The 25,661-nt window shown below is 45.4% G+C and overlaps 1 protein-coding gene across 1 annotated transcript in view; it reads right to left on the bottom strand.

Annotated features, from left to right (window-relative positions):
- Positions 1-25,661, bottom strand: part of PHACTR3 (phosphatase and actin regulator 3) — a 195,093-nt gene that overhangs the window by 83,318 nt on the left and 86,114 nt on the right. Inside the window, exons 3-6 of the mRNA XM_035123018.2 lie at positions 25,226-25,385; positions 21,534-21,611; positions 13,858-14,031; positions 2,015-2,221 (exon numbers count right to left, since the gene is read on the bottom strand). Of these exons, the coding sequence (XP_034978909.1) occupies positions 2,015-2,221; positions 13,858-14,031; positions 21,534-21,611; positions 25,226-25,385 (619 nt within the window). The remainder of the gene's footprint in view (positions 1-2,014; positions 2,222-13,857; positions 14,032-21,533; positions 21,612-25,225; positions 25,386-25,661) is intronic.

The raw sequence follows: 25,661 nt of genomic DNA, 5'->3' as shown, positions 1-25,661 counted from the left end.
CTTAAGGCAGAGGTGGCTAAACCAGGTGTTGTTGGACTCTACCTTACATGTATGGCCAATTGTCAAGAATGATGGGAGCTGTAAAGGTAAAGGTAAAGGTCCCCCTGACCGGTAGGTCCAGTCGCGGATGACTCTGGGGTTGTGGCGCTCATCTCGCTCTATAGGCTGAGGGAGCCGGCGTTTGTCCGCAGACAGCTTCCAGCTCATGTGGCCAGCTCATGACTAAGCCGCTTCTGGCGAACCAGAGCAGCGCATGGAAACGCCGTATACCTTCCCACTGTAGCGGTACCTATTTATCTACTTGCACTTTGACGTGCTTTTGAACTGCTGGTTGGCAGGAGCTGGGACCGAACAATGGGAGCTCACCCCATCGCAGGGATTTGAACCACCAACCTTCTAATCGGCAAGCCCTAGGCTCTGTGGTTTAAACCACAGCACCACCCGTCCAACCATTTGGAGAGCCACAGGTTAGCCACACTTGCCTTCAGGGATGTGGCAACTCCTATGGCTTGTAGGGCTGGGCGATATCTGGTTTTCAACATCGCAATATATCACAATGTCTGAAATTAGAAAGGAGCTATGTAGAGACATTGGCTGGCTTCACAGTTTTCCCCACATTGTGACTTTTGCACAGTGCGCGCGCGCACACACACACACACACAGCATGATTCACGATATATTCCCTGGTCAAAAATTATGAAACTGGTACCATGATATGGACTTGGACAGTTTTGGATAATATATCGCCCAGCCCTAATGGCTTCATTCACCCCCTTTTACTTTATGCTTCCTGTTCTTCAAATTCAAATGAGAATGAACAGCTTCAGCTGAGCATCTATCAACCTTGGTGAAACCAGTGAAACCAGCATTAACAGAGCTGCAGGGTACCATCTCCATCATCTCCACCATTATTTATGTACAAGAAATATGGCCATAGAACTGATGAGCTCTGATTTGAGTACATTTCCCTCCTCAAAGATTGTTTATTTAACTTCTGCAAAAGTTGGGGTTCCCACAAGAGTGCTAATCTCCCCCTCTTGTTCCTCATTAGCCCCATTTTGGGTATCCAGTTGTCATAAAACCAAGCTCACTAATATTTGTTAAACTTGTTTTAAAAAATTCTGGATTTTGTCAATAATTTTAATGTATTTTAAAAATATTTGATGTGAACAGGGCCTTTACGATTACATTCGGGACTGAAATTCACTTTTGCATTATGAATATCCCATCTGAATTCAAAGCTGGCAACACAAAATATTTCCTTCTATATTTCTTGATCATTTTGATCTTGGCAGGCATCAGACACGAAATGTCAACCATTGCCAAGAGTCAGATACCACAAATTTTTGCTTCTTACCTATTAAATGCTGGAAAACACAGAATCCCACGACATGTGAACTTTCACATGTGAACTTTCACCACTCCTACAAATTATAAGAAGGAGTTGGGTGGAATCCCATCATTTTTATACAGGCTGAGCCTCCATCTCATGGATCGGAAGAGCAGTTTTCTCCTCCATCACCACCAGACCTTCTGGCCTCCATTCTTTTTCACTGAATATCAACCTATCAGATTGCAGGACAATTTGGGAGCAGAACTACTGATCAGGAAAGACATGAAGTTTCTACATAGCTGCCAAGTTTTCCCTTTTCTCACGAGGAAGCCTATTCAGCATAAGGGAATTTCCCTTTAAAAAAGGGAGAACTTGGCAGCTATGAGTTTCTACCAAACATGTCATTTCCACAACTCTGCAGTGCTACTACAATGGCTCTTGTGTTCTGAAGTCATATTGAATACCCCTCATAATTTTGGAGTTCTGCCTTTTAAGGGAAGGGTTGCACCTCAGTTTTAGAGCACATGCTTTGCATTTTCAGGTTCTTCACCCCCTGTATCCCCAAGTAGTGCTCCAGGAAACCCTGGAGAGCTGCTGCTAGCCAGTGTTCACATTATACAGCTAGAATGGTCTGGCAACTTCCTATTTTGGCCCTAAAGACAAGTCCTGAATGAGGCTCACCTGGTACAATCTTCGAGACTTTGGAGACAGTCTTAGGTGGTGGAACTGGAAGTGATGGAGGAGGGCTGGGGAGCTGAGCTGAGTTCCTTTCCATCTGCTTCTGGGGCGATTCCGTAGATTCCGAAAGAAGTAAGGCTTGTGGATTCTCTTCAGAGGCTGGCAGGCTGGCATTTTCACGTTCATCTGAGGAAGCTGGTGTCTTCTTGGCTGAGGAGACAGGATCAGAGGTGGCAGGATTTGTGGGACATCAAATTAAGATGGATGGCAGTGCACAGGGAGGGACAGACGAGAGGGAGGGCAAGGGATACAGAAGCTGCCTTGCACATGTAAACAATGGACATGGTCAATCATGGCTAGGAAGCCAAGAGGACTGCTGAAAATGACAAGTAGCTGGGCTGACTGAAAGAAAACAATTGCATACTGTGTTGGAAAGCAAGAGTCTCAAACGGCTTTTCTTTACAACACACACAAAGATGCACACATGCAAAATGCACAGAAGGTCTAAATAATTTTTGACAGCTGGGAAGGTTTGCTTTTGTGAACGGCACTTGAATATTTCGTAAAACATAATACAGCGCATAAGGCTTCCGTAACTTGGTGCCCTCTGGATGTCCTCCAACTACAGCTCCCATCAGCCCCAGCTATCATGACCAATGGCCATGGATGATAGGTGTTGTAGTACAACAACACTGGCAAAGCACCATTTTGGGGGAGGCTGCTGTACAGAAATGCTTTGTGTACTGAACTGGCGGCTGGTTGTGATTATGGATTGGATGAGAGCCAATAAACTGAAATTTATTCAAGACAAGACTGGGATTCTGGCTAAATATCAGGAAGAAGTTTCTGACATTACTGTTTGACAGTGCAACGGACTCCCTCAGGAGGTGGTGGACTCTCCTTCCTTGGAGGTTTTTAAGCAGAGGTTGGGTGGCCACTTGTCACGGATGCTTTAGCTGAGATCCCTGCATTGCAGGGGGCTGGGCTTCGGGTCATCTGCAAATCTCTGATTCTACGCTGTTAGTTCTATGCTCTTATGGTTGGCTGAGTTGCGTGCAACCTGTTCTAGGTGGGTTTGCAGTTTGAGGTGGTCTCTGTGGCATGCCTTCCACTGCCTTAGCTGGTGGCCCCATTATGACCCTTTCTGGCAGGGCTAACCTGGCTACAGTAATCTATGCTCTGGTGACCTCAAGATTAAATTCCTGCCCTGCACTTTGCCTGGGACTGCCCTTGAAGACAGTTTGGAAACTGCAGCTAGTCCAGACTGTGGCCACCTGATGCCAACAGGCTGAAAATGACACTGGTTCTGGGCTGATTTAAACCCATAAAGGCCTTTACAGCTCAAAGACCCCAATATCTTTACGAGTGTTTCCTCCAACCTGCCCAGACCCTTCAATCTTCATCTGAGACTTTCCTCAGTTCAGAAGGTGGCAACAAGGGAGAGGGCCTTTTTGCTTATGACTCCCTGTCGTATTAGATGGAGCTGTTCTTGCTGCTGATGTTTCGAGTGCTCCTTTATGGGTTACTGAAACTGATTTTATTGCAAGATACTGTTTTGAAATTGGTGGGGGTGGGAGAGGGAAACCTCTTACACCTTTAATGAAGCACTGAGGCTTTGAACTTGTTTGCATAAATATTTTTTTTAAAATTATTCTCTATATAGAGTATATGTCTGAAGTGTTTAAAAGCCTATTTTAAAGGTCACAGATTTAAACAGCAGGCCAAGGGAGATATAAGAAAGCTTGACCCCTTAGTGCTAATGAAGGATTTGACTTTCCTACAATACCACTTGATGAAGAAGTGCAGAATATATTCCTATCACAAACGCCATTGATCCCCAAACCCGCAGATTGTTCTCTGGTTTCTTGCTTCCTAGACATCTGGAGATGTCATTCAGAAGAGGGAAATATAGATTGATTTAACCAGGACAGAATGCTCCTTGGAAATTAAAGAGATGATCCTGTGCTCTACCTGATAGAAAGCTGCCAGATTCCTTAGTGTGGGCAGTTTGGGCTACATCTGTTACCATATATTTAAAGCACTATTATACAACTCTAACAGCCATGGCTTCTCCCAAAGAATCCTGGGAATAATGAGTTTGTTAAAGTTTCTGGAAAGTGTAGCTCTGTGAGTGGAGGGGTGTGTCTCCTAACAACTCTCAGCACCCTTAACACTCATTTTCTTTCAGCAAAACGGGATCACCCTACCTCATAGTTTGCAGATGACACCAAATTGGGAGGGGTGGCTAATACCCCAGAGGACAGGATCACACTTCAAAATGACCTTAACAGATTAGAGAACTGGGCCAAAGCAAACAAGATGAATTTTAACAAGGAGAAATGAAAAGTACTACACTTGGACAAATAATAATAATGAAAGGCACAAATACAGGATGGGAGACACCTGGCTTGATAGCAGTACATGTGAAAAGGATCTAGGCGTCTTGGTAGACCACAAACTTGACATGAGTCAGCAGTGTGATGCAGCAGCTAAAAAAGCCAATGCAATTATGGGCTGCATCAATAGGAGTATAGCATCTAGATCAAGGGAAGTAATAGCACCACTGTATTCTGCTCTGGTCAGACCTCACCTGGAGTACTGTGTCCAGTTCTGGGCACCACAGTTCAAGAAGGATACTGACAAGCTTGAACGTGTCCAGAAGAGGGCAACCAAAATGGTTAAAGGCCTGGAAACGATGCCTTATGAGGAACGGCTTAGGGAGCTGGGTATGTTTAGCCTGGAGAAGAGAAGGTTAAGGAGTGATATGATAGCCATGTTCAAATATATAAAAGGATGTGTCATATAGAGGAGGGAGAAAGATTGTTTTCTGCTGCTCCAGAGAAGCGGACACGGAGCAATGGATTCAAACTTCAAGAAAGAAGATTCCACCTAAACATTAGGAAGAACTTCCTGACAGTAAGAGCTGTTTGGCAGTGGAATTTGCTACCAAGGAGTGTGGTGGAGTCTCCTTCTTTGGAGGTCTTTAAGCAGAGGCTTGACAGGCATATGTCAAGAATGCTTTGATGGTGTTTCCTGCTTGGCAGGGGGTTGGACTGGATGGCCCTTGTGGTCTCTTCCAACTCTATGATTCTATGATTCTATATTACTGGGATGACATATATAATGATTTAAAAAGCCACCTTCATCGTTACAAGTGTTACAATTCCGACACACTTCACAATAAAGGTTACCATCCTGCTAACATTAGACATACAGTAAGTAACTGTGCAATCATAGCCATGCCCACTCAGAAATAAGCCCTATTGAGTTCAGTCGGGAGTCCTTCAAGAGTGTGAGAATTCAGCCTTGGTCTCACTGAAAGAAATAGAATACTGACGGCAGAACATAGCTGTCAATGGCTACTAGTCGTGATGGCTGTGTTGCATCGCCACAGCTGGAGAGGCACAATCAGTGCTGGATTTACATATAAGCTAAACAAGCTATAGCTTAGGGCCCCACTCTCTTGGGGGGCGCCAAAAAAATTAGAGGAAAAAAACCCCTAGATATACATTTCCAAGATATAAGCTAAAAACAAATAAAATAAAACCTACATACAGCAACAGTGTTTTGTTTTGTTTTTTGTGTAGGCTCCTATGATGTAAGTAATGGACCCCGCCTGCTAGCCTGCTCCCTAAAATAGCACTGGTTTGCTCATTTCTATATATAGGGTGCCCACATTCTACATGTGCAAATGGCTTTCAGTACCTATTAGGTCCACAAATTACCATACAGTGGTACCTCGGGTTACGAACACGATCCGTTCTGGGACGCAGTTCGTAACCCGAAATGGTCGTAACACGAAGTGCCACTTTGTGCATGCGCAAAGCGCAATTTATGCAATTTCTGCACTTTGCGCATGTGCAGAACGCGCGCGCAGTGAAAATACTTCCGGGTTTGCGGAGTTCGTAACCCGAGGTGTTCGTAACCCAAGGTACGACTGTATAACATATATTCAACACACAAAAACAGCAACAGTTTGTTGACAAAGGACAGCTGGGCATATAAAGGGCCCCATTATCTTCAGTAGCTTAGGGCCTCTTCAAACCTAAATCCAGCCCTGGGCAGAATGCTTCTGAATATTAGCTGCTGGGAATTGCAGGTGCTGGAAGTACGCTTCCCATGGGCACCTGATTGGCCACTTGGAGAACAGGATGCCGCACTAACTAGATGGGCTTTTGGCCTATTCCAGCAGAGTTCTACTTATGCTCTTACTAGGATATAAGCCATTGCTTCCTAGTCCCCTTTTTATTTCAATGGCAGCATAGTCGTGGCAGATGAGTCCTATCAATTTTGGTGGTGGGTAACTTGCAGTGCAGGGACACGGGTGGTGCTGTGGGTTAAGCCACTGAGCCTAGGGCTTGCCAATCAGAAGGTCGCCGGTTCGAATCCCTGCGACGGGGTGAGCTCCCGTTGCTCGGTCCCAGCTCCTGCCAACCTAGCAGTTCAAAAGCATGTCAAAGTGCAAGTAGATAAATAGGTACTGCTACAGCAGGAAGGTAAACGGTGTTTCCGTGTGCTGCTCTGGGTCGCCAGACACGGCTTTGTCATGAAGGCCACATGACCTGGAAGCTGTACGCCGGCTCCCTCGGCCAGTAACGCAAGATGAGCGCCGCAACCCCAGAGTCGGTCACAACCGGAGCTAATGGTCAGGGGTCCCTTTACCTTTACCTTTAACTTGCAGTGTGTCTATGGGAATGTGCTGAATAGTGCATGATAAAATGAAACCAAGGAATGCAGAATTAAAGCGATTCATAAGCCTGCTGTTTCAGACAGTAGAGGGCAGCAGAAGGAGGGAGCAAACTGAATTAAAGGAATGCACATTGTATTCTCTGAAGGGAAAAATATTACCAATGTGCTGTAAAAGCTACTTGCAACCCGCCGTTTCTCAAAATCCTTTCCGACTGGCCATTCATGCAAATCTTTCTGAATACTTGTAAATTTTCTCTGCCTCCCCCCAAAAGCAAAATGTGCATTTCTATCACCATTGTTACAATGCAGCATGCCTATTCCTACATAAATATTTGATGCTTAATCATAATGTATCTGCCTTTAGGGGCAACATGCTGTGAAACATATGCATTATTTCTGAAGGGAGAATGCCCTGGCTTTGTGCAATGTACAGCTCTCTGCATAAATTCTTTATAGTCTGCATTTCAGACAAATATGCCAAACAGCCCATCCAGTTGTAAGAGGGCTTGCTCCAGCTGAGCAATTAATTGCCTTTCCTGTTACAGCAAAGGTCCCAGTTGCCTAAGGCAGTGGTTCTTTAAGGTTCGGATGGGCAATGGGGGCCCATCAAAGTTGCTCTCTAGCAGGCTTTGTTTACAGGGTGAGGGTAATAAAGAACAATGCAAGAGACAACAGACATCATCTCATGGGTCAGACTCCTTACAGGAGTTGGGGGCAGCACATGGTGTCAACAGCAAGGTTTGCACCAAGATGGCCTAGGAAGAGTTTGACCTATTGCCTGCCCAAGAGGGGAAAGGAATCTCTAGCAACAAGTGGCTTCATAAGAGAACACCTGTTTCCTCTTGCTTTGTTCTTTATTTTCCACATCCTGTATATAAAACAGAGCAGCTTGGGTGGTCTTCATTGCCTGTCTGAATCCAAAAGAAACACTGCATTTGGGCAGCCAACGCCTTTGGAAGAACACTTCCCTCTTTTGATGATAACCAGGATTTTTAAAAAAATCTCACCTCTGTTCAGAACTCTGTTGCCAAACTCATTCACCTTTCTTGCCACTCATAGAATCGTAGAGTTGGAAGGGACATCTACCCCTGCCATGCAGGAATCTTTTGCCCAATGTGGGGCTCAAACCCACGACCCTGAGATTAAGAGACTCATGCTCTGCCGACTGGGCAGCTGGCTTTAAATCAGACCCTTAATTCCCTACACTGGCTTCTGATCTAGTCCTATGAAACCCTCTGTCACCTTGCCACGGTATCCCTTAAGTCCCATGTACCCTAATATTTATTTCTCCATCTTCACTACCTTCAGCTGAATATGTCATTTAACTAGCACTGCCCATGGCCCCTTCCTGTCCACAATGCCCAGCATGTTCTCTCAGATCTCCTGCATGGCAGGGCAGCATTGGGGAAGAACGGACCAGTCTTTTCCATATCCGACTCAACAATTCTATGATTCTATTATTTTGGTATCTTCTATACATTTTGAAGTGGAGAACTACACCGCAAAATAAAGAGAACTGCGAAATCTGAAGGGTAATTACCATATTTTTCCATGTATAAGACGCCCCCATGTATAAGACACCCCCTACTTTTGGGGACCCCAAATTTAGAAAATGGGCATATGGACTATCCGTGTATAAGATGCCCCCCAGATTTTTAACCTTATTTTAAAGTAAAATAAAAACCCTAGTCTTATATCCAGAAAAATACTGTATGTTCCGATCCTCTCAGAACCATCTGAGAGGTGTGAATTAGTTCAACTTCCTTTTAAAAAAAAAAGTGGATTGAACAAAATCCATCCCTAAATGTGCCCATTTAGTCCATCCTTAAATGTGCCAATTCTCTCTCACTCTCTTAAGTCCCACCTCAAAATCAAAAGCCAGAAATTATAGAATTGTAGAGTTGGAAGGGACCCTGAGGGTCATCTAGTCAAACCCCCCGATGTAACTACTTCCACTAATTCAGCTACTGAGCTTTATTAAAGATACATGTGAAGAAGTACAGTAAATGCAAGTCGGGGGGAGTGCAATGGACTTAATGATGAAATTAAAAACAAAACTCAAACAGCTCTGGTGGACTACCAAATATACAGTGTTTCTCCTAAAATAAGACGGGCCTTAAAAATAAGCCATGGCAGGCTTTTCATGAGTAGAATAAATATAAGACATACCCCAAAAATAAGCCGGGGGGGAGCAGGTCTGGCAAGGAAAGGAAGGCATTTAAGCGCCTTTGGAAGAGCCGGCAAGAGGCAACAGCACGCTTGCTGGCGACCTTCTTTTCATGCCACTCGCAGTGTCCGTCTCCACCGCCGCCGCCGTGCTTTGGGGCTTGGCGCGTGCCCACAGCCACCTCCGCAGCCCCTGGGATTACCGTCGCTGCAGCTGCGCTCCTGGGCGCTCTCGGCACTTCCCCCGCGGCCGCCTCACTGTGTTTTGCGGGGGTGGGAGCCGCTTCGGGGAGCGCAGCGCAGCGCGAAGAGCCTGGTGAGAGGCAGCTGCGGCTGCAGGTGAAGCCCGGGATCTGCGTGGGCGACTGGGGGCGAACGCCCTGAGAGCTGCGGCGGTGGCGAAGAGGCGCCCGATCAGCTGAGAGGCGGGCTGATCGGGCGGCTCTTCGCTACCACCACAGCGCTCAGGGCGCTTGTCCCCAGTCGCCCACGCAGATCCCGGGCTTCACCTGCAGCCGCAGCTGCCTCTCACCAGGCTCTTCGCCCTGCGCTGTGCTCCCCGAAGCGGCTCCCGTGCAGCCGCCTCTTGCCACGGCGGAATTGGGCATCCCAAGGAGCAAACTCCCGAGCCGGAAGGAGCAGCTGGGGGAGTTGGTCCACTTTCCCCGCTCTGTTTGTCTTTTGGTGGCGCGCGCACGCCCTTTTCCTCCCTCCTTGCCTTCCTCCGTCTTAGCCCCGCACCCGGTCCGCCTCTCGCCCATGCATACTCTCGCCTACTCATCCCTTGCACACACACACACACACACACCTGGCGGGAGCAGTCACCAGTCACCAGCCTGGTCCCAGGCCAAAAGGGGGCTGGGCTATAGGCAGGCAAGGGCAGATTTGCACACTGGCGTTTGAATGGAGGAATTGGCCCTCTGAGCCAAAACAAGTCCCAGCAGCCCCTCCGCCGGCTCAGGAATGCGCGCCGTGTGGATGCCATTCCCTAGGGAGAGACAGGCACTCGCCCGGGGGCGGGGAGGACGGCGGCGAAAGGGAGCGAAGGACCCCAAAGCCAAGAGGGTCCGGAGTGATCGGCCCACAAGATCCCTTGGGGAACACTGGGAGGGCACGTGTGCTTCCTCCCTGCTCGGCCGGTAGCGCGGTTGCCAGCTCCCGCTCGAAAAAATAAGACATCCCCTGAAAATAAGCCGTGGTGTGTTTTTTGGGAGGAAAAATAAATATAAGACGTGTCTTATTTTAGGAGAAACACGGTAGGTATGCAGCTGCAAGAAAACAGAGCTAGGTCTAAGTGGAAAAACTTCTCCAGTCATTGAGGCAATATGTAATGGCTTGATGAAGTATTAACCTCTCTCCATCAGCACTCACTGAGAGCATCCTCAACTTATAAAGCTAGTTACACAACTAAGCATTCAACTGAAAACACAAAGGGTCAAACCAGGGACCCTTGGGCGTACTGGCTGCCCTGCAGACCTTTGCAGGATTGGTGCAAAGGTCTGGAAGTGTGATTGAAAGTGATTAGAAAGCTCTGCAAAAGCAGAAGCCCAGGCTTATCAGAGTTTGCAATTGCAGGGAAAGTCAAATCAGCCTCTCAGAGACTTGGCAATCGAATGAAACTTTGCCGTCTATTTTGAAGTCTCTGTAGAGCATGGATGGGAGCCCTTTGAGTCCTCTGCAGGCCACACCTTTCCTTGAGTACTTTGGACTAGCTGGAATATGTCCTTGAACTTGCCGTAGAGCCTTTCACTTGCCTAGTAAGAGGATAAGAGGGTGAAGATATGTGACACATGAGTGTGTAAATAATAATAATAATAATAATAATAATAATAATAATAATAATAATAATAATTTATTTGTACCCCACCCATCTGGCTGGGTTTCCCCAGACACTCTGGGCGGCTTCCAACAAAGATTAAAAATACATTAAAATGTCACACATTAAAAACTTCCCTGAACAGGGCTGCCTTCAGATGTCTTCTAAATGTCAGGTAGTCTTTGACATCTGGTGGGAGGGCGTTCCACAGGGCGAGCACCACTACCGAGAAGGCCCTCTGTCTGGTTCCCTGTAACCTCACTTCTCACCATGAGCGAACTGCCAGAAGGCCCACGGCGCTGGACCTCAGTGTCCAGGCAGAACGATGGGGGTGGAGACGTTCCTTCAGAAACCTCTGGCTTTTGCATGGCTGGAATGTAACCTACTGTACCAAGTTTTCCAGTAGTTGTTATTCTAAAAACCTTTTCAAGATCAGACTCCTCTACCTATTCCAGATCCTCTATCCTCCTCCACCCCAAATGTGGGTTGTTCCTGCATAAGCTGTTCTGTAGCTCAATTATTTTTATTCTGGAGCTCCTTCTCCTTTCATTTCATTACTCTCCATTGCTTCTGCTGTCTGATCAGGTCCTTGCTCCATCAAGGAAGTAAGCTGCTCTTTGATAAGAAAAACCTGTGCAGCTATTTCTGCTTGACCATCCTCTTTGCCTGCCTCCAGTGTGCTGCAAAACCTCCTCCACTTTGACCAACTGTGGATGCTGTGCTCAGGAATTCCTACGAAACAACGATGCTTCCTGCAGAAGGCATCCATTTTAGGCTCAGCTGGGTGAATAATTCTTCTGTCTTGGGAGCCAAATTATCTTCAGGACTTGTCTAGGACCAGCCCAATTCATTCTCCTGCTTGTGGCAAAGGACAAGGTGGGACCTCCTGCTACCATTCCAACAGATGGCCTGACCAAAATCTTGTTTAACACAATGGATAGGACAGTGTCCCCCCACTGCATATAAGGACAGAATAGCTTAGGGGCAACAGGAATACGGCATGGCACCCACAGTTTAGCCTGTTCCTCACCTTTCAGCATCTGTCATCTGAGTCAGCCACCTCACTCTGTCCAACAGCCAGATTGGCCATGCCTGAAGCAATCCTGCTTCTGATCCTGGATGTGTCCGATTAAACTGGAGGGGGAAGAGATCTCACAAGACCTCAAACACCCATCTTGTTAGGTGGCATGGCTACCCACTGGCTCCCTTCCTTTCAAGCTTTAGGTGAGCTAATAAGGTTTTCTCCTTTTTCTTAGCTTTCAGTTTGGTTTGGTCTCCCCCATTGACAACACTTCAACTGTTTTATTGGACCCCAAGGTAGCATATACGGTAAATAGGCCTTCTCAGTGGGGGCACCCTGACTGTGAAATGCCCTCCCTGGAGATGCTCACCTGGTGCCTAAATTATGATGCCTTTGGCACCAGGTTGAGACTTCTTTGTTTCCCAGGCCATTTAACTTCAGTATGTTGTAGTGTATTTAGATTTCAGCATAAATTTCCTTCTCTTTGGTTTATTTTAGGTTGGCCTCTATATATTATGCTAGCCCGTTTCTGCATTGCTTTTCTTCATGTTTTATCTCAGTTCTGTGTTTTTGTGGTGCTTCTGCAGAGATCATTTTACAGATTGCATTGCCTTTGTGTTTTTATTGATTTTTGCAGAATGCCCAGGGGGCTTTGGCCCACGGGTGGCCTAGAAATGATGGAAGTAAATAAAATAAATTCTATAAATGACAACAACCCAGCACTGAGGAAGATAAAAGCTGTTTGTCAACTCTGACTTGTTTCCTTTTGCCTTTAAGTGGTTATAAACAGTCTTTTTCATATCTCTGAGAATCAGTTTATGCATTATAACCAACATGTTAAATCACTCCACATGGAAGTTGTTTCCTTGTAGTAGTTAGTAGAATTGATTGTGTGGCTTTCTTCATGCCAATAAATATGCCTAAAATAAATTATTTGTTCTGCTACCTGCACTCTTTCACTGGAGCTGAGCTGTTCCACCTTACTGGGTTACCAAAGCCTGCTTTATTTACTTATTAGAGACATTTCTATGCAGCTGACTCATGGGGGACCACCAATATAGACTCCTCCAAAGATCTCAGTGATTCGGTTGGGATATAAGAGATCAGATGGTCCTTAAGTTATCCAGAACCCAAATTGTAAATTAATGCTAGAACCTTGAATCTGTCCTGGTTATATATGGGCTGCCAGGGCAAGCTTTTGAGCACTGGTGCTATGTGATGGCACCAGTCTGTCTTCATCAACAGTCCAGCCCCAGCATTTTGCCCCAGCTAGAGCTTCCAGACCTGGTGCAAAGGTACATGGAACAATGGAACATGCACATGGAACACACCGGAATAATCAGGCCTCTCTGAGAATGGCCACAGTTGGCTTACTAGCTGCAACTAGGAAAAGACACTCCTGAGAGCATCATATGAGGCTTAATCTTTGTGTGAATGCTGTGAACTGGAACAATTTAAAGGAGGCTCCAACGGGTAGCCCTAACTCCAAAAACAGAAAATTATAAGAGAATGAAATAGTGGCACATCTAGTTCAGAGGTGGAGAAGCTGTGGCTTTCCATATGTTATTGGACTCCATGAGTTCCAGCCAGAGGTACAGGTTTAACATCCCTGATCTAGTCCAATCCATGGGAAAATCTGTTATAACTAAACTGAGGTCCCATATGCACTCTATATTTAAAACAGCACCATGAATGGTCATGATTTCCCCTAAAGATTCCTGAGAACAATAGGGTGCCGAGAGATGTTAGAAGACCCCTATTTCCATCACAGAGCTGCAAGTCCCAGAGTGGTTTAACAATTGATCCCTCTTCACAGGGAACTCTGGGAATCAAAGAATTTGAGGGGAATAGGGGGTCTCCTTACAACTCTGAGCACCCTTAACAAACTACACTTCTCATCATTCCTTGGGGAAAGCCATGTGGCACGATTCTGCTTTTAACATGTAGTACAGAGAGGGCCTGAGCTGGACAACATGCTACCTCCAGTTACATCCAGTTTCATTCATAGTTGCTCTCAGTAAAATGGTTGAATGCTTCTGGTCTAGGGAAGAAGAATAGGGCCAGCCCGACACTACATCCTACTGTGGCATCAAACTGACTCGATTGCAGCTCAGCGGAATGGAAAGAAGGCCAATACCGTTGCAAAGGCAATACCTGAATCTTCTCTCAGCTCTTCCGAATGCAGCTCCTCGCCAAGTGAGGTGGCATTGGTTGTGGCTGATATATGTTCCTGCCGCGTCTCTTCTGAGGTAAGTGCCTGGCATGTGGGGGATGAAGGGTCACTCAGCATTGCTCTGGTGGCACCAGTTGCTGCTTTGCTTTCAGAATCTAGGACACCATGACATTCTCTCATTAGTTAAACCATTGAGGATTTTCTGATGCCCACTTCCCATGCTACGGTTCTGAGTCAAAGGAGGGCCTCATCGGATGGTTCTCAGAAAACCAGACTGGGAACCCTTGTTTTAAGGGTGCTATATGCATGTGCTCAAAACAAACCAATAAATGATGCAGTGCACTGCCTCCATAGTAGTGCTATGGGATGGACTGCCGTAGAAGCATGCGGACTAGATATATACACGATGTCTTTAAATAAGTGCTGGCGGTGTTCTACATAAGATACAAATGCTTATCCATGTGTGGTAGAGGTGCAATGTTTGGAGGGAAGGGATAAAGACAGGGAGATAATAGACAGACATTCCAGTATTTCTTCGCATGCTAGTAGAGTTCAAGGTTATGCTATACAGATAGTGAGATTGGACTATGCAGTTAGGAACAGAGTTAATTCTCATTACCTGGGGTCACCAAGCACAGAAACAGGCTTAGTCCCCACTTTAAGCATAGGCCCAAAACTTTGAAGGCCCGAGACATGATTTTCCTGCCTTCAGTGGATCCTAAATGGTGCTAGGCTAGGGCCAACGTGCTGACCATTCAGTCACCAAGTCCTGTCTTCATCTCTCCCCCTCCTCCACATGGTGCTGCCTGAAGCATGTTATTTCATCCTGATGTAAGAACATAACAACCCTGATGGATCAAGCCAAAGGCCCATGCAGTTCAGCATCCTGTTCTCATGACGGGCAGCCAGATTACTATGGGAAGCTCACAAGCAAGACCTAAGTGCAATAGCACTCACCCTACTTGTGACTCCCAGCAACTGGCATTCAGAGGCACACTTCCTCTGACAGTGGACATAGAACATAGCTCTTGTGGCCAGCAGCCAGTGATAATCTTACCTTTCATGAATTTGTCTAATCCACATGGCAGGACCAGCTCTCATCCTAGATCCGCCAGTTTACTTTCTTGCATATATAGTGAGAACAGAACCCACATCATTTGGAGGCGCCATTGCGGTACAGGTGAAATGTATCCCTGAACATAAGTGGCCCATCCCTCACTGGCAAGGACTGGAGGAAGAATGAATGTTGACTTTGTGTATGCAGAGCGTACAGAAGTACACTGTATCTCCCTGGCTTCCTTGCAGCATACAAGCCCTCCCTGCGTACTCTACCTGATCTAATGGCATTTGATGGGCATTTTGCTAGGTTGAAATTAACTGAGTTTCTAAGATATTTCCTCATCTTAGGAATGAGAATGGCCTTGTTGAATGCATTTCCTGTACGCTTTAAAGCGACTACTTGAACTCTGCTTGCCTCTTTCATGGCAGCTGGAGTGAAGTAAGCTGCGTCATGGAAGTTGAATTTCTTTCTTTCCATTACAGACCACTAGAGGAGACCATAGGATGCTTTTGATCACAAAGAAGTTGAAGCACCCGATAAGGGAGGTGGCAAGGACAGAGCAAACCAAAACAGCTCAAGGCTGTATGCTTTCCCTTATTAGTGCATGTAGATATATCCCTACTCTCCCAAACAATTTAACCCAACTCCATGGGTTTGTGTGTGTGTGTTTTTGCTTGCTTTTTATTAGTTTACTATCAACATGGTTCATATGATTACAGTATACGGAACCATATGGGCGATTAGGGAATTTGCTAAAAAGCAAATGAGAAATCAGCACCAGGGACAGTTCCCTAAGAGTGAAAATACAACAGGATGCAGGCTGCAGCATGTGCTACAAAATGTATTCACGGAAGGCAAACTTGTGTAGGTATTAGCATGCAACACATGAAACAAATAAGATTTGCCTTCTCTGTGCACATGTTAGAATGTAGCTATCAGACACACCTTTCCAGTATATGTACGTTGAGTATACTGTACACAGACCAAAATCCCACAAAGAGTCCTGTGGCACTTTAAAGGCTAACAAATTTATTATGGCATAAGCTTTTGTTGACCATAGTCCCCATCAGCAGATGCAAGGAGTGACATCCTCATATGTTACCTGACAGCTCATTCAATGCCTCTGATGAAATGGGTTGTACTCCTCAAATGATTATGCTATGCTAAATGTATTAGTCTTTAAAGTGTCACAAGACCCTTTGTTGTTTTGCTGGAAGAGACCAATATAGGCTATTTCTCTGGAAACTGTGTTGTTGTTGTTTAAAAAACTCACTGTATGTGATTGTCAGACATGACACATGTATTGCAAACTCAGAGAAGAGGGTTCCCTCCAAAAAAACGTAAAATGTGAAGCCATGGAGAAAAAAACAACCTATGAGGATATATGCAGTTCTGATGTGAGAGCAGGTCTATAGTATTCATTCAAATCAGCCACTGACATTTTCCTATGTATAATTTAAATTATATAAAATGTGTACACAATTTGAATTTTCTTTAAAAGGGGGGGGGGGATAAACCCAGCCTGGATCCATTTTCAGAAGCCAGAAGGAAATATATATACTTCTGTTTTCAATACCTGTGTTTCCCATGCACAAGCTTACGTGGGAGTCACATTTTAAAAAATCACCTTTGCTGTGTGTTGATGTGACACAATAGGATCCCAAATAATTCAGAAGATAGGGGGGGTGGAATCTATTAGGCCAGTGTAAACAATATACTGAGGGTTGAGAATCCTTCATTATTTCCTGCTCCAAGCCAGAGCGTTGCCATGTTTTCCTTACTGAGACAGATACTCCTGGTCTTCCTTCAACCTCTCTGCCTCAGAAATAATAGGCTCAGCACTATAATCCAAACCAAAGCAATTACTGGAAGAGGAACATGGGTGAGGAACCTGGAATGATCTCTGGCCAGAGAATTCACATCCCTCCATTTGAGACACTCTTCATCAGAAGCTGATGACAAGACCGGCTTATCCTTGTTACTACTTCATTACAAGTTTCTGGAGCAGTGATTGAAAGGACTTTCTATGGGGCCCAACTCTTCCCCCCCTCCATTTCATCAAGGGCACTCAGACCCAGCATTTCACACTGCTTGCAATCTGAGGACATGGGGAAACCTAGTCTGCATGCTGCAGAGCTCCCAGTGCAACATTTTTATAGGCTGAGCTCGCCCACTCTGCCTCGTAATCACGTTCGGAGAAAAGTTACTGTTCTTAAAATAGCCTTTGCAGCAGCACAGTTGCTATGATACGCTGCAAGGAGGGAGGGAACGGAGTTCATTGCCTACGTTTCAAGTCATTGTGAAGCCAGCCCATACATAGTCATTGGCATATTAACTGCCACCCGCATTGTTTGCTGCCCGTGCCTTTTGTCTTTCCTTTTTTGTGCACTATAAAATCTGGTCGTTCGGGTGACACCCTACACTTTTGTAGCAGAGACAAGCTGCAGAAATGTGGGGAGGGGGGAGGGAATCCCCATCAACATTTACTCTGTATTCTGAGGAGCCATATGAGAAAAGTGGTCCTGTGGTATTTACAATGCATGAGGGCATGGGTTTTGAAGGCGAGCAGGGCTGGTGGTGCAGGAGGAGGTGAGCAGAGCTGTAGCTCAGAATACATGCTCTGCATGCAGAAGGCCTCAGATTCAGCTCCTGGCATCTCCAGGTAACCTCAGACAGCTATGTGTGGTGTCAGATGCACACAGGAGAAGTGAGTAAAGATGCGCACCCTCCTGGCTTACGAGGAGAGAGGTGGGGGCCATGCTGGCACATCAGCGGAGCCCATCCTTCCATTGTCTCCCCCTTCTGGTAAGTAACAGGGATATCACTCCTGGGAAGTCAGGGGCAACAGCCACTCCTGGGTGTGTCTAAGAGAGAGAAAGAGGGAGATGGGGAGGGAGAGGTGTATCTGTGGCCTGTACGCATGTGCATGAGTGTGTGCTGTGAGAGAGATGGGGAATATAAAAAGAACCCTGCAGGATCAGGCCAGTGGCCCATCCAGTCCAACATCCTTTTTCTCACAGTGGCCAACCCAGATGTCTATAGGAAACCCACAAGCAGAAGCTGAATCACAGTTGATGCAGTTCGCATCAACTGATATTGTGGCTAGCAGCCAGGGATGCCCCTCCATGAGAGAGTTAGTGTGGAGTGGCCTCAACTGTTTGGACCATGCCCATTATGGATTATTCAAACAAAGAATGCGGCCTTTAAGCCAAAAAAAAAAGCGCTAGCCACTCCTGAACAACAGGTCAAGTAAGCAAAGGGGAAACAGGTCCTTGGACATGGCAAGATGGGGAAATTTAAGGAGAGGTGAAGGAGAAGACACGGGAGCCACACAGAAAGAACAAGCAAAAATGACAGAGGTGGAGCTTGCAAGTACAGTGGTACCTCTACTTACAAATTTAATGCGTTCTGGACGCACATTTGTAAGTCGAAAAAAATTGTAAGTCGAATCCCATAGGAATGCATTGGGAGAAAAAATTCATAAGTAGAAGCAACCCTATCTAAAAATTCGTAAGTAGAAAAAATCCTATCTAAACCACATCCAAGATGGTGGATGGAGCTCCATTCGTAAGTAGAAACATTCGTAAGTAGAGTTATTCACAAGTAGAGGTACCACTGTAGCTTATTCTTCAGACAAAGCATCCACTGAGAGAAAAAGTGGTGGACCAAGAGGAGTGGGGATTCATTATGGTGGACAGGGAGGAGATGCTCGAGAAGGGCTAGTTGGATTATGGAGATCCCCCTGAGCCTAGCAAAGGATCTCCGGTTGATGGGACTGTGTTCTAGTTTAGCTCCTGAAACTCGAAGTATAGTGCTCTCCCTTTCAGGGCCAGCCCAATACATTTTGATACCAGAGTTTCTCTACCTTCCATCCAACCTACATTTAAAAGGTGTGCTATACCATGGAGATGATAATTCTTCCCTTCCTCTATACGCCCAACATCATAGTGCTGCCTGAAGCCAGTTGCTTCCACCTGTTTCCGCCAACACTGCCCCGATACACAGCATTTCCTAAGACATGCTCAACTCTCTGCAGTTGGACTTCAAGTGCTTCACATTGGATTAGATGCATGCATCTCTCTCTCTCTCTCTCTCTCTCTCTCTCTCTCTCTCTCTCTCTCTCTCTCTCTCTCTCTCTCCCCTATAATTTATTAGGGTTTTTGCATTATTACAATAGAACAACCCATTCTTCATTCCCTCTTCCCACTCTTACCTTCCCTCCTTCCAACCTCACACCCTCTTTTTTAAAAAATAAAAAATAAAAAATAGGATCCGTATTTTCACCTCTGATAATTCAGTTCTTCAATATACTATACAGCATCCTGTTTGCATGCTCATATAAGGGTTAGGAGTGTCTGTGGTCTTCTGGGCTCCCATCCGTTAAGTTCCATCCCTGCATTGTCCTCCCACTGCTTCTAGTTGTGGGCATTACTCAGTTAAGAGCTAAAAAAAAAAATGTCATCCAAAATCTCTCTGAAGCTTGACTTTTTACTGCATTTCTAGATATTATCTGGTTGCTTTTGTGCATGAAGCCAGGAGGAAAGGCAGGATCAGAAACATCCCCAAGGGGATCCAATTTGGGCGCAAACATTTTGATTAATTCTTCAGCACAATGTCCTTTCATCAACTATGTTTGTATATACTTTTAAATGTATTTAAACAGCTTCAAAGCTGAGGAGACTGTAATATTTATGTAATGATATCTGAAGCTTTTTATATTCTCAGCTCTTCACTGGATAAATTTGCAGGAGTTGATCGCAACTCCACAACAAAACTGTTAAGGAAACCTACAGATTTGATAATTATTGTTCATTCTTCAGTGCAATTACCTCCAATTTTGCATTTTAAAGCTATAATCATATCTGCATTTATGTCATACTTTAAAGTGCTTGAAACACTTTGCACAGATCATCTCAGAAATTCCTGCAAACACAACTGGAAGTTGTCATATACTACACATGTTCTCAGGTGGTAGGAGTTTGTGGTTTTGGTGCAATAAAATAATGTAATGTATTTTACACTGGGCTTGTGGAGAGCAAGGCAGCACTCTTTAATCCTAGTGTGCCACTGACCTCTGCACCCCCACCCAAGTAAAACCACAGCAGCCAAGCAGAAGCAGAAGAGCAAGTGGAACGGCATGCCATCTGCCACGTGTGATTTAGTTGAGGTTCCTGCTTTGCAGGGGGTTGGACTAGATGACCCTCAAGGTCCCTTCCAGCTCTACAATTCTATGATTCCACTTTTAGTAACTGTGGCATTCCTCCGGTACAACAGAAACTCCAGTGCCTTCCAAGGTTTAATGCACTTTGCTGAGCGTAACAATGCAGATCTGACAACCGCAAACCCTTGCATTAAAACAGTGCTTACTTGTGAAAGATTTGGATGTAACTGCTGCATACCTAGGAACAGGCTTATGGACAGTCCTCTAAAAAGACATTGTGGGTGAATTTTAAACAGAGGTTAATAAACGGCATGTGTTACTAAAACTCTAAAGTACACCCCCCGAGACTCAAGGCATCCATCGTGTTGGGAAGGAAGAACATTGATTGCTCTTGGCGACCCATTATTCAAACTCTCCTGCCTAGACAAACGGTGTTGTGTTGTAAATTTGCTCACTCGAAGCTTTCTTTGGCAACATAGGACCGTAGCAAAGACGAGAATGAAACAAAAAAACAACACCCCAGTTCTTGCTCTTCTCTTCTCCAGAGATGTTTGGAAGAGAAGAAGAAAGTGGAGTAAAGGAGAAGGCAAATGTGTGATGGAGTCAATGGTGCGTCCACGCAAGCCATGCCAAGGACAGAGCGGAGGTGCAGAAATTATTGGCTAAAAAATGATGCACGGCCCTGAGTTTCCTCGCCTCTGTTTGTTTTAAATATTGAACCAGAAATGGGTTAACCATTAGAGTAAGGCACGGGTGGGAAACCTGTGGCCCTCTAGATGTCGCTGGACAACAGCTTCTATTGTCTAAGGCCATTGGCCATGTTAGCTACAGCTGATGGGAGTTAGAATCAGGGTGGTGTGGTGGTTAGAGTGATGTTCTAAGACTTGGGAAATCAGGCTTCGAATCTTCACCCAGCCATGAGGTTCAGTGAGTGACCTTGGGTAAGTCGCTTCCTCTCAGCCTAACGTACGTCACAGGGGTGTTGTGAGGATACAATGGGTAGGGGAAGGGCCATGCACATCACTTTGTGCTCCTGGGAGGAAAAGTGGGCTGCGGGTGTTTTTAAAAATATAACATCTGGAGGGACTTCAGAAAACTTCGCAGAAATTGGAGGATGGTTTCTCAGTATGTATGTGTGTTGCATGTGGGTTTTACAGGAACAAAATGCGGTGGTGGTGGCGGTGTTATTTTGATATAATGTTTACATGCCAAAATGTCTTCCAAGCTATACATATGCCTTCACTATAGACAGAAGAAAAACACAAGGGGGATTAGTCTAGACCCCCTTCATTGTTTCCCCTGAGTGCTAAAGTACCTATCTAAAATGATTGATTGATTTGTTTGTTTGTTTGTTTAAAACAGTGAAATCTCTTCCAGTTTCCTACAGCAAGGAGTGGGGGGGGGGGAATAAAAATACAAATATTGTTTTCACTTGCCTTGTTCCATAATTTCCAGCAGGCCTTTCTTAATAAGTTCGTCCCGACCTTGCCTTGTGGTTGTCTTCTTCTCTAACACTGCAAAAAGGGGTGGGGGTGGGGTGAGCATGATGTCAACATGGAACATCAGAGCAGACAGAGCGTGGAAATGAAGAACACAAGAAGCCTGCATGGATGGGTGAAGGATGTCAAGCTTGAAGGATGGCACAGCAAGTGAGAGGTTAAACGCAGTGTCTCTCTTTCTCACCCTCCCCACCTCCCATTGATCAGACTGCCTTACTCGTTCTTAACTTTTGTATCCCACCCTTCTTCCAAGTTCTTTAGGGCAAATGGACATGGGGGATAATCGTGAAGTCAACCAATGACCTCATGGTGGAGTGGGGATTGGAACCCAAAGTCTTCCAGATCCAGCACTCTGTTGACTACACCACACTAGTTTGTAGGATCACACAGACACACAGTGTAATGTGGCTTCTGCCATCACAGGAAGCCCCCATCTCTCCTCCCAGCACCTCACATGCTTTGAATCATGACTCAAAGACTTGGGCAAGTTCCCTAGTCCAACTCTTCCCACAACCCTGGAGCAAAAGACATAGCAACAAAGGCTTGGATCCTGTGATACTATGGAATGATGCTACGTCAGAGAATTGTAGGAAGTCCAAAATGGCATTTGCATCATAGTTTCCCACTGTAGATGATGTCCAGCAGACCATACTCTGTTGGAGGCAACAGGGTGTTGCTCAGAGCTGAATGTCTGATGTTGGAGACAAATTGGGGACAAATAACCTCATTTTGCTCCATAAGCAGATTTCTGCAACATAAGAAAAGCTTTGCTGGATCAGGCCAGCAGCCCATCTAGTCCAACATCCTTTTCTCACAGAGGACAACAAGATGCCTATGGAAAACCTGCAAGCAGGAACCGAGTGCAAGAACATTCTCTCCTCCTGTAGTTGGTTCCCAACAACTGGTATTCAGAAGTATTCTGTCTCCAACAGTTGAGGCACCATGGTTAGTAACAAGCCCCACCCTTCTATGAATCTGTCCAACCCTCCATTGGAGCCATCCAAACTGGCGGGTATCATTTCTCCCTGTGGGAATGAATTCTGTAGTTAAGCTACTGTATGTACACTTTGAAGAAATACTTTTTTGGTCTGAGCTGAACCTTCCAACATTTAGCTTCCCTAGATGTCTATGATTCTGGACAGTTGAGACAGACTGGCAGGCCAGATGGAATTCTGATCTTATCAAGCAAGGTAATGCTTATGCTAAAGCCAGGCTTTTTTTTTTTTTCAGCCAGAACTCGCCGGACTCAGTTCTGGCACCTCTCAAGTGGGCATTCATGGTGAGCTCTGCACCTCTTTTTTCAAGAAAAATAGTCGAACGGTATCCGTTCCAGAAGTCCGTTCGACTTCCAAAATGTTCGGAAACCAAAAGTGCAGCTTCTGATTGGCTGCAGGAAGCTCCTGCAGCCAATCGGAAGCCACATAACCCGCGTCGGACATTCGGGTTCCAAAAAAACGTTCGGGAGCTGATTTGTTCGGGAGCCAAGGCATTTGAGATCCAAGGTAAGACTGTACTGTGCTAAAGTGAGTTTTGCAATGCCAGGACATAAATAATTCCCCTAGCATCGCCTCCCCCCGCCCCCTGTTGACCAAAAGGGGAAAGCCCAACCCTTCCAGGATGGTTTTTGGGGAAAGAATTCTACAATATTAACCAGAGTGGATCCCACTAGCCTTTCCCCATCCTGACAGTGTGGCCTCTGCATTTCCTAATGGAAAGAACAAGGAAAAGACACACAGCTGGATGGAACCACAAGTCTTGCTGAGAGAAGTTCAACGAGGAGCTAAATGCAAGCAGGAAAAGCTCACTTTGGCTCATAGCTTGCTGTGGAGCCGCATAATAACAGCTTGACTACTCCAGTAACTGCTTGTAAGAATTCCTAACCTTTGTTTCCTTTCAGCTAGGCAAGGCCTAGCAACGCTTATTAAGACCCATTTTCAACTCTGTTGAAAAGGGATAACAAGCAGCAGGGATATTGAGGGAGGGGGCAAAACCCCCACCTCCCTATTTTAGACCATATGTGGTTGCATTCCTCAGGGCTGTCAATATTTCTGGCCATCTCACTGTTTCTGCAATGAGTCACCATCATTATAAACCAATAATTAGGTCTAGCTACTAAATTAGCTATGAGTTCTCCTGTGCAATATGACGTATTCAAAACCACTTTTAAATAATCCTAAAATACAGAAGTTTTAATTCGTGGTGTTTTTTTCTTGTTTTGAAACTGAATCCATAATCTTTGGCCTTTAAGCCTTACTGAGCATCGTGACTCTCTTCGTCCTCACTCCCCACAAACACTTTTTGCAGTAAAATGCTATTTCTGACCACAAGGTTACTCGCTTCTTATTTATTTATCTGCCCCTTCTTTTAATCAAAGGGCTAGTGAGAGATACAGCATTTCGAAAAGAACGGAAATCTAAGCCAGAAAGATAACTTATACCTGGTATATATTTAAAGCTATTTTTTGTTTGTTTTTTCATGGTACCTCTGAAGGCCTTTATTTGCATTCCTGGGCAAGGGCCCCCCGACTTTGAGGGGGGAAATCAATACCCATAAAAACAGTGGTTTTCAACTTCTTTGAATCCATGGTGCCCTTGACCAACCACATCCTTTCTGCGGCTCCCTTGTGGGAGCCACTTACACTGGGGTTCCACTACAGAATGTGTATAAGTATGGATTCCCCTGTTCTGCCCCCCCCCCATACCCCCATGCCTTAACCAGAGGGGGGTGACTGGAAAAAGCCACCATGAGGTGAGATTTTTCCTGCCAAACAGTGCATGCATTCAGCCTTAAACTCTTATAACCAGGGCCTTGATGGCCCTGCAATAAACTTTGAAGAAAGAAAAATTAAAAATCTGTAGGACCGAAGTCTGGATTCTGCAGCAAGTAAATATTTGCATTATCAATCCTTTTGCTGAATTTATTCAGTTTCTCCTAGTCTGTAGGATGGACTCAGAACTACAGGGGGCATGTTAAGGTAAAAGGTAAAGGACCCCTGGACAGTTAAGTCCAGTCAAAGGCGACTATGGGCTTGCGGCGCTCATCTCGCTTTCAGGCCGGGTCACAGTTTTCCGGGTCATGTGGCCAACATGACTAAACCACACAGAGGACCGTGACACATGCCAGAGCGCACGGAAACACCATTTACCTTCCTGCCACAGTAGTACTTATTTATCTACTTGCACTTGCATGTCGCGGGGATTTGAACTGCCAACCTTCCGATCAGCAAGCCCAAGAGGCTCAGTGGTGTAGACCACAGCGCCACCCGCGTCCCTAGGGGTCATGTTAAACCCTTCCCGACCACCTGAAATCACCCCGAACAGCCAAACTCCTGTGCTTTCTTCAGGGACTAGCTACAGAATATCAAGCCTATCCCTGCTATCATGGGCAGAGGGCTGAAACTTGCTTTTAAAATAATAAAAACTGATACTCTCAAAAAAGCCAGGTTTTGCGATCTATGGAACATTTCTCTGCTTTCTCGGCACTTGTGCAAATCAAAGACTATGCACGGCCCAGCTTATGCTTTACAAATGTGATCTTCTCTCACGACAAGAAAATCCTGCCCCTTTTTTTTTTTTACCATAATACATGTTCCTGGCCAAAGTAAAAATAAATATATTCCCCCCACTTACCTGCTGACGTCTGTTTTAGCTTCTCGTTTTTCTTTTTCCTCCATTTCCATGGCTTGAAGATCCTGCCCAACGTGGCTAGCTTGCTGTTCCTTCGGACGGGAGGAGTTCTAATCCCTGAGACCAGATATTCGGAACGCACTGCAGGGCATGGATCCATTTCCTCTGAGAAGGGAGGGGAAACAAAATTGATGGTTAAAGAAAATGAGAGAAATATTGAACAGGCTGAAGTGCATCGAGGTTTGATATCAAGAACAGGGCTGGATTAACCATTATGCAAAATAAGAATGCTCTTAGGGCATCAAGGTAAGGGGGGGCACATTGCCGGATTTTTAACATTAATGGTCACAAATTGCTCAAGCTGAGCATTCATTTTCTCAGTTGAAGTATATTTTAAAAACTCAACAGAACAACTATGCACCAAGGCAGGCTGGATGTC

The sequence above is a fragment of the Zootoca vivipara genome, chromosome 7, assembly GCF_963506605.1.
Source record: "Zootoca vivipara chromosome 7, rZooViv1.1, whole genome shotgun sequence".
Classification (NCBI taxonomy): domain Eukaryota; kingdom Metazoa; phylum Chordata; class Lepidosauria; order Squamata; family Lacertidae; genus Zootoca; species Zootoca vivipara.
The sequence above is the reverse complement of the archived record's forward strand: the minus strand, read 5'-3'. Positions and strand labels throughout refer to the sequence as shown.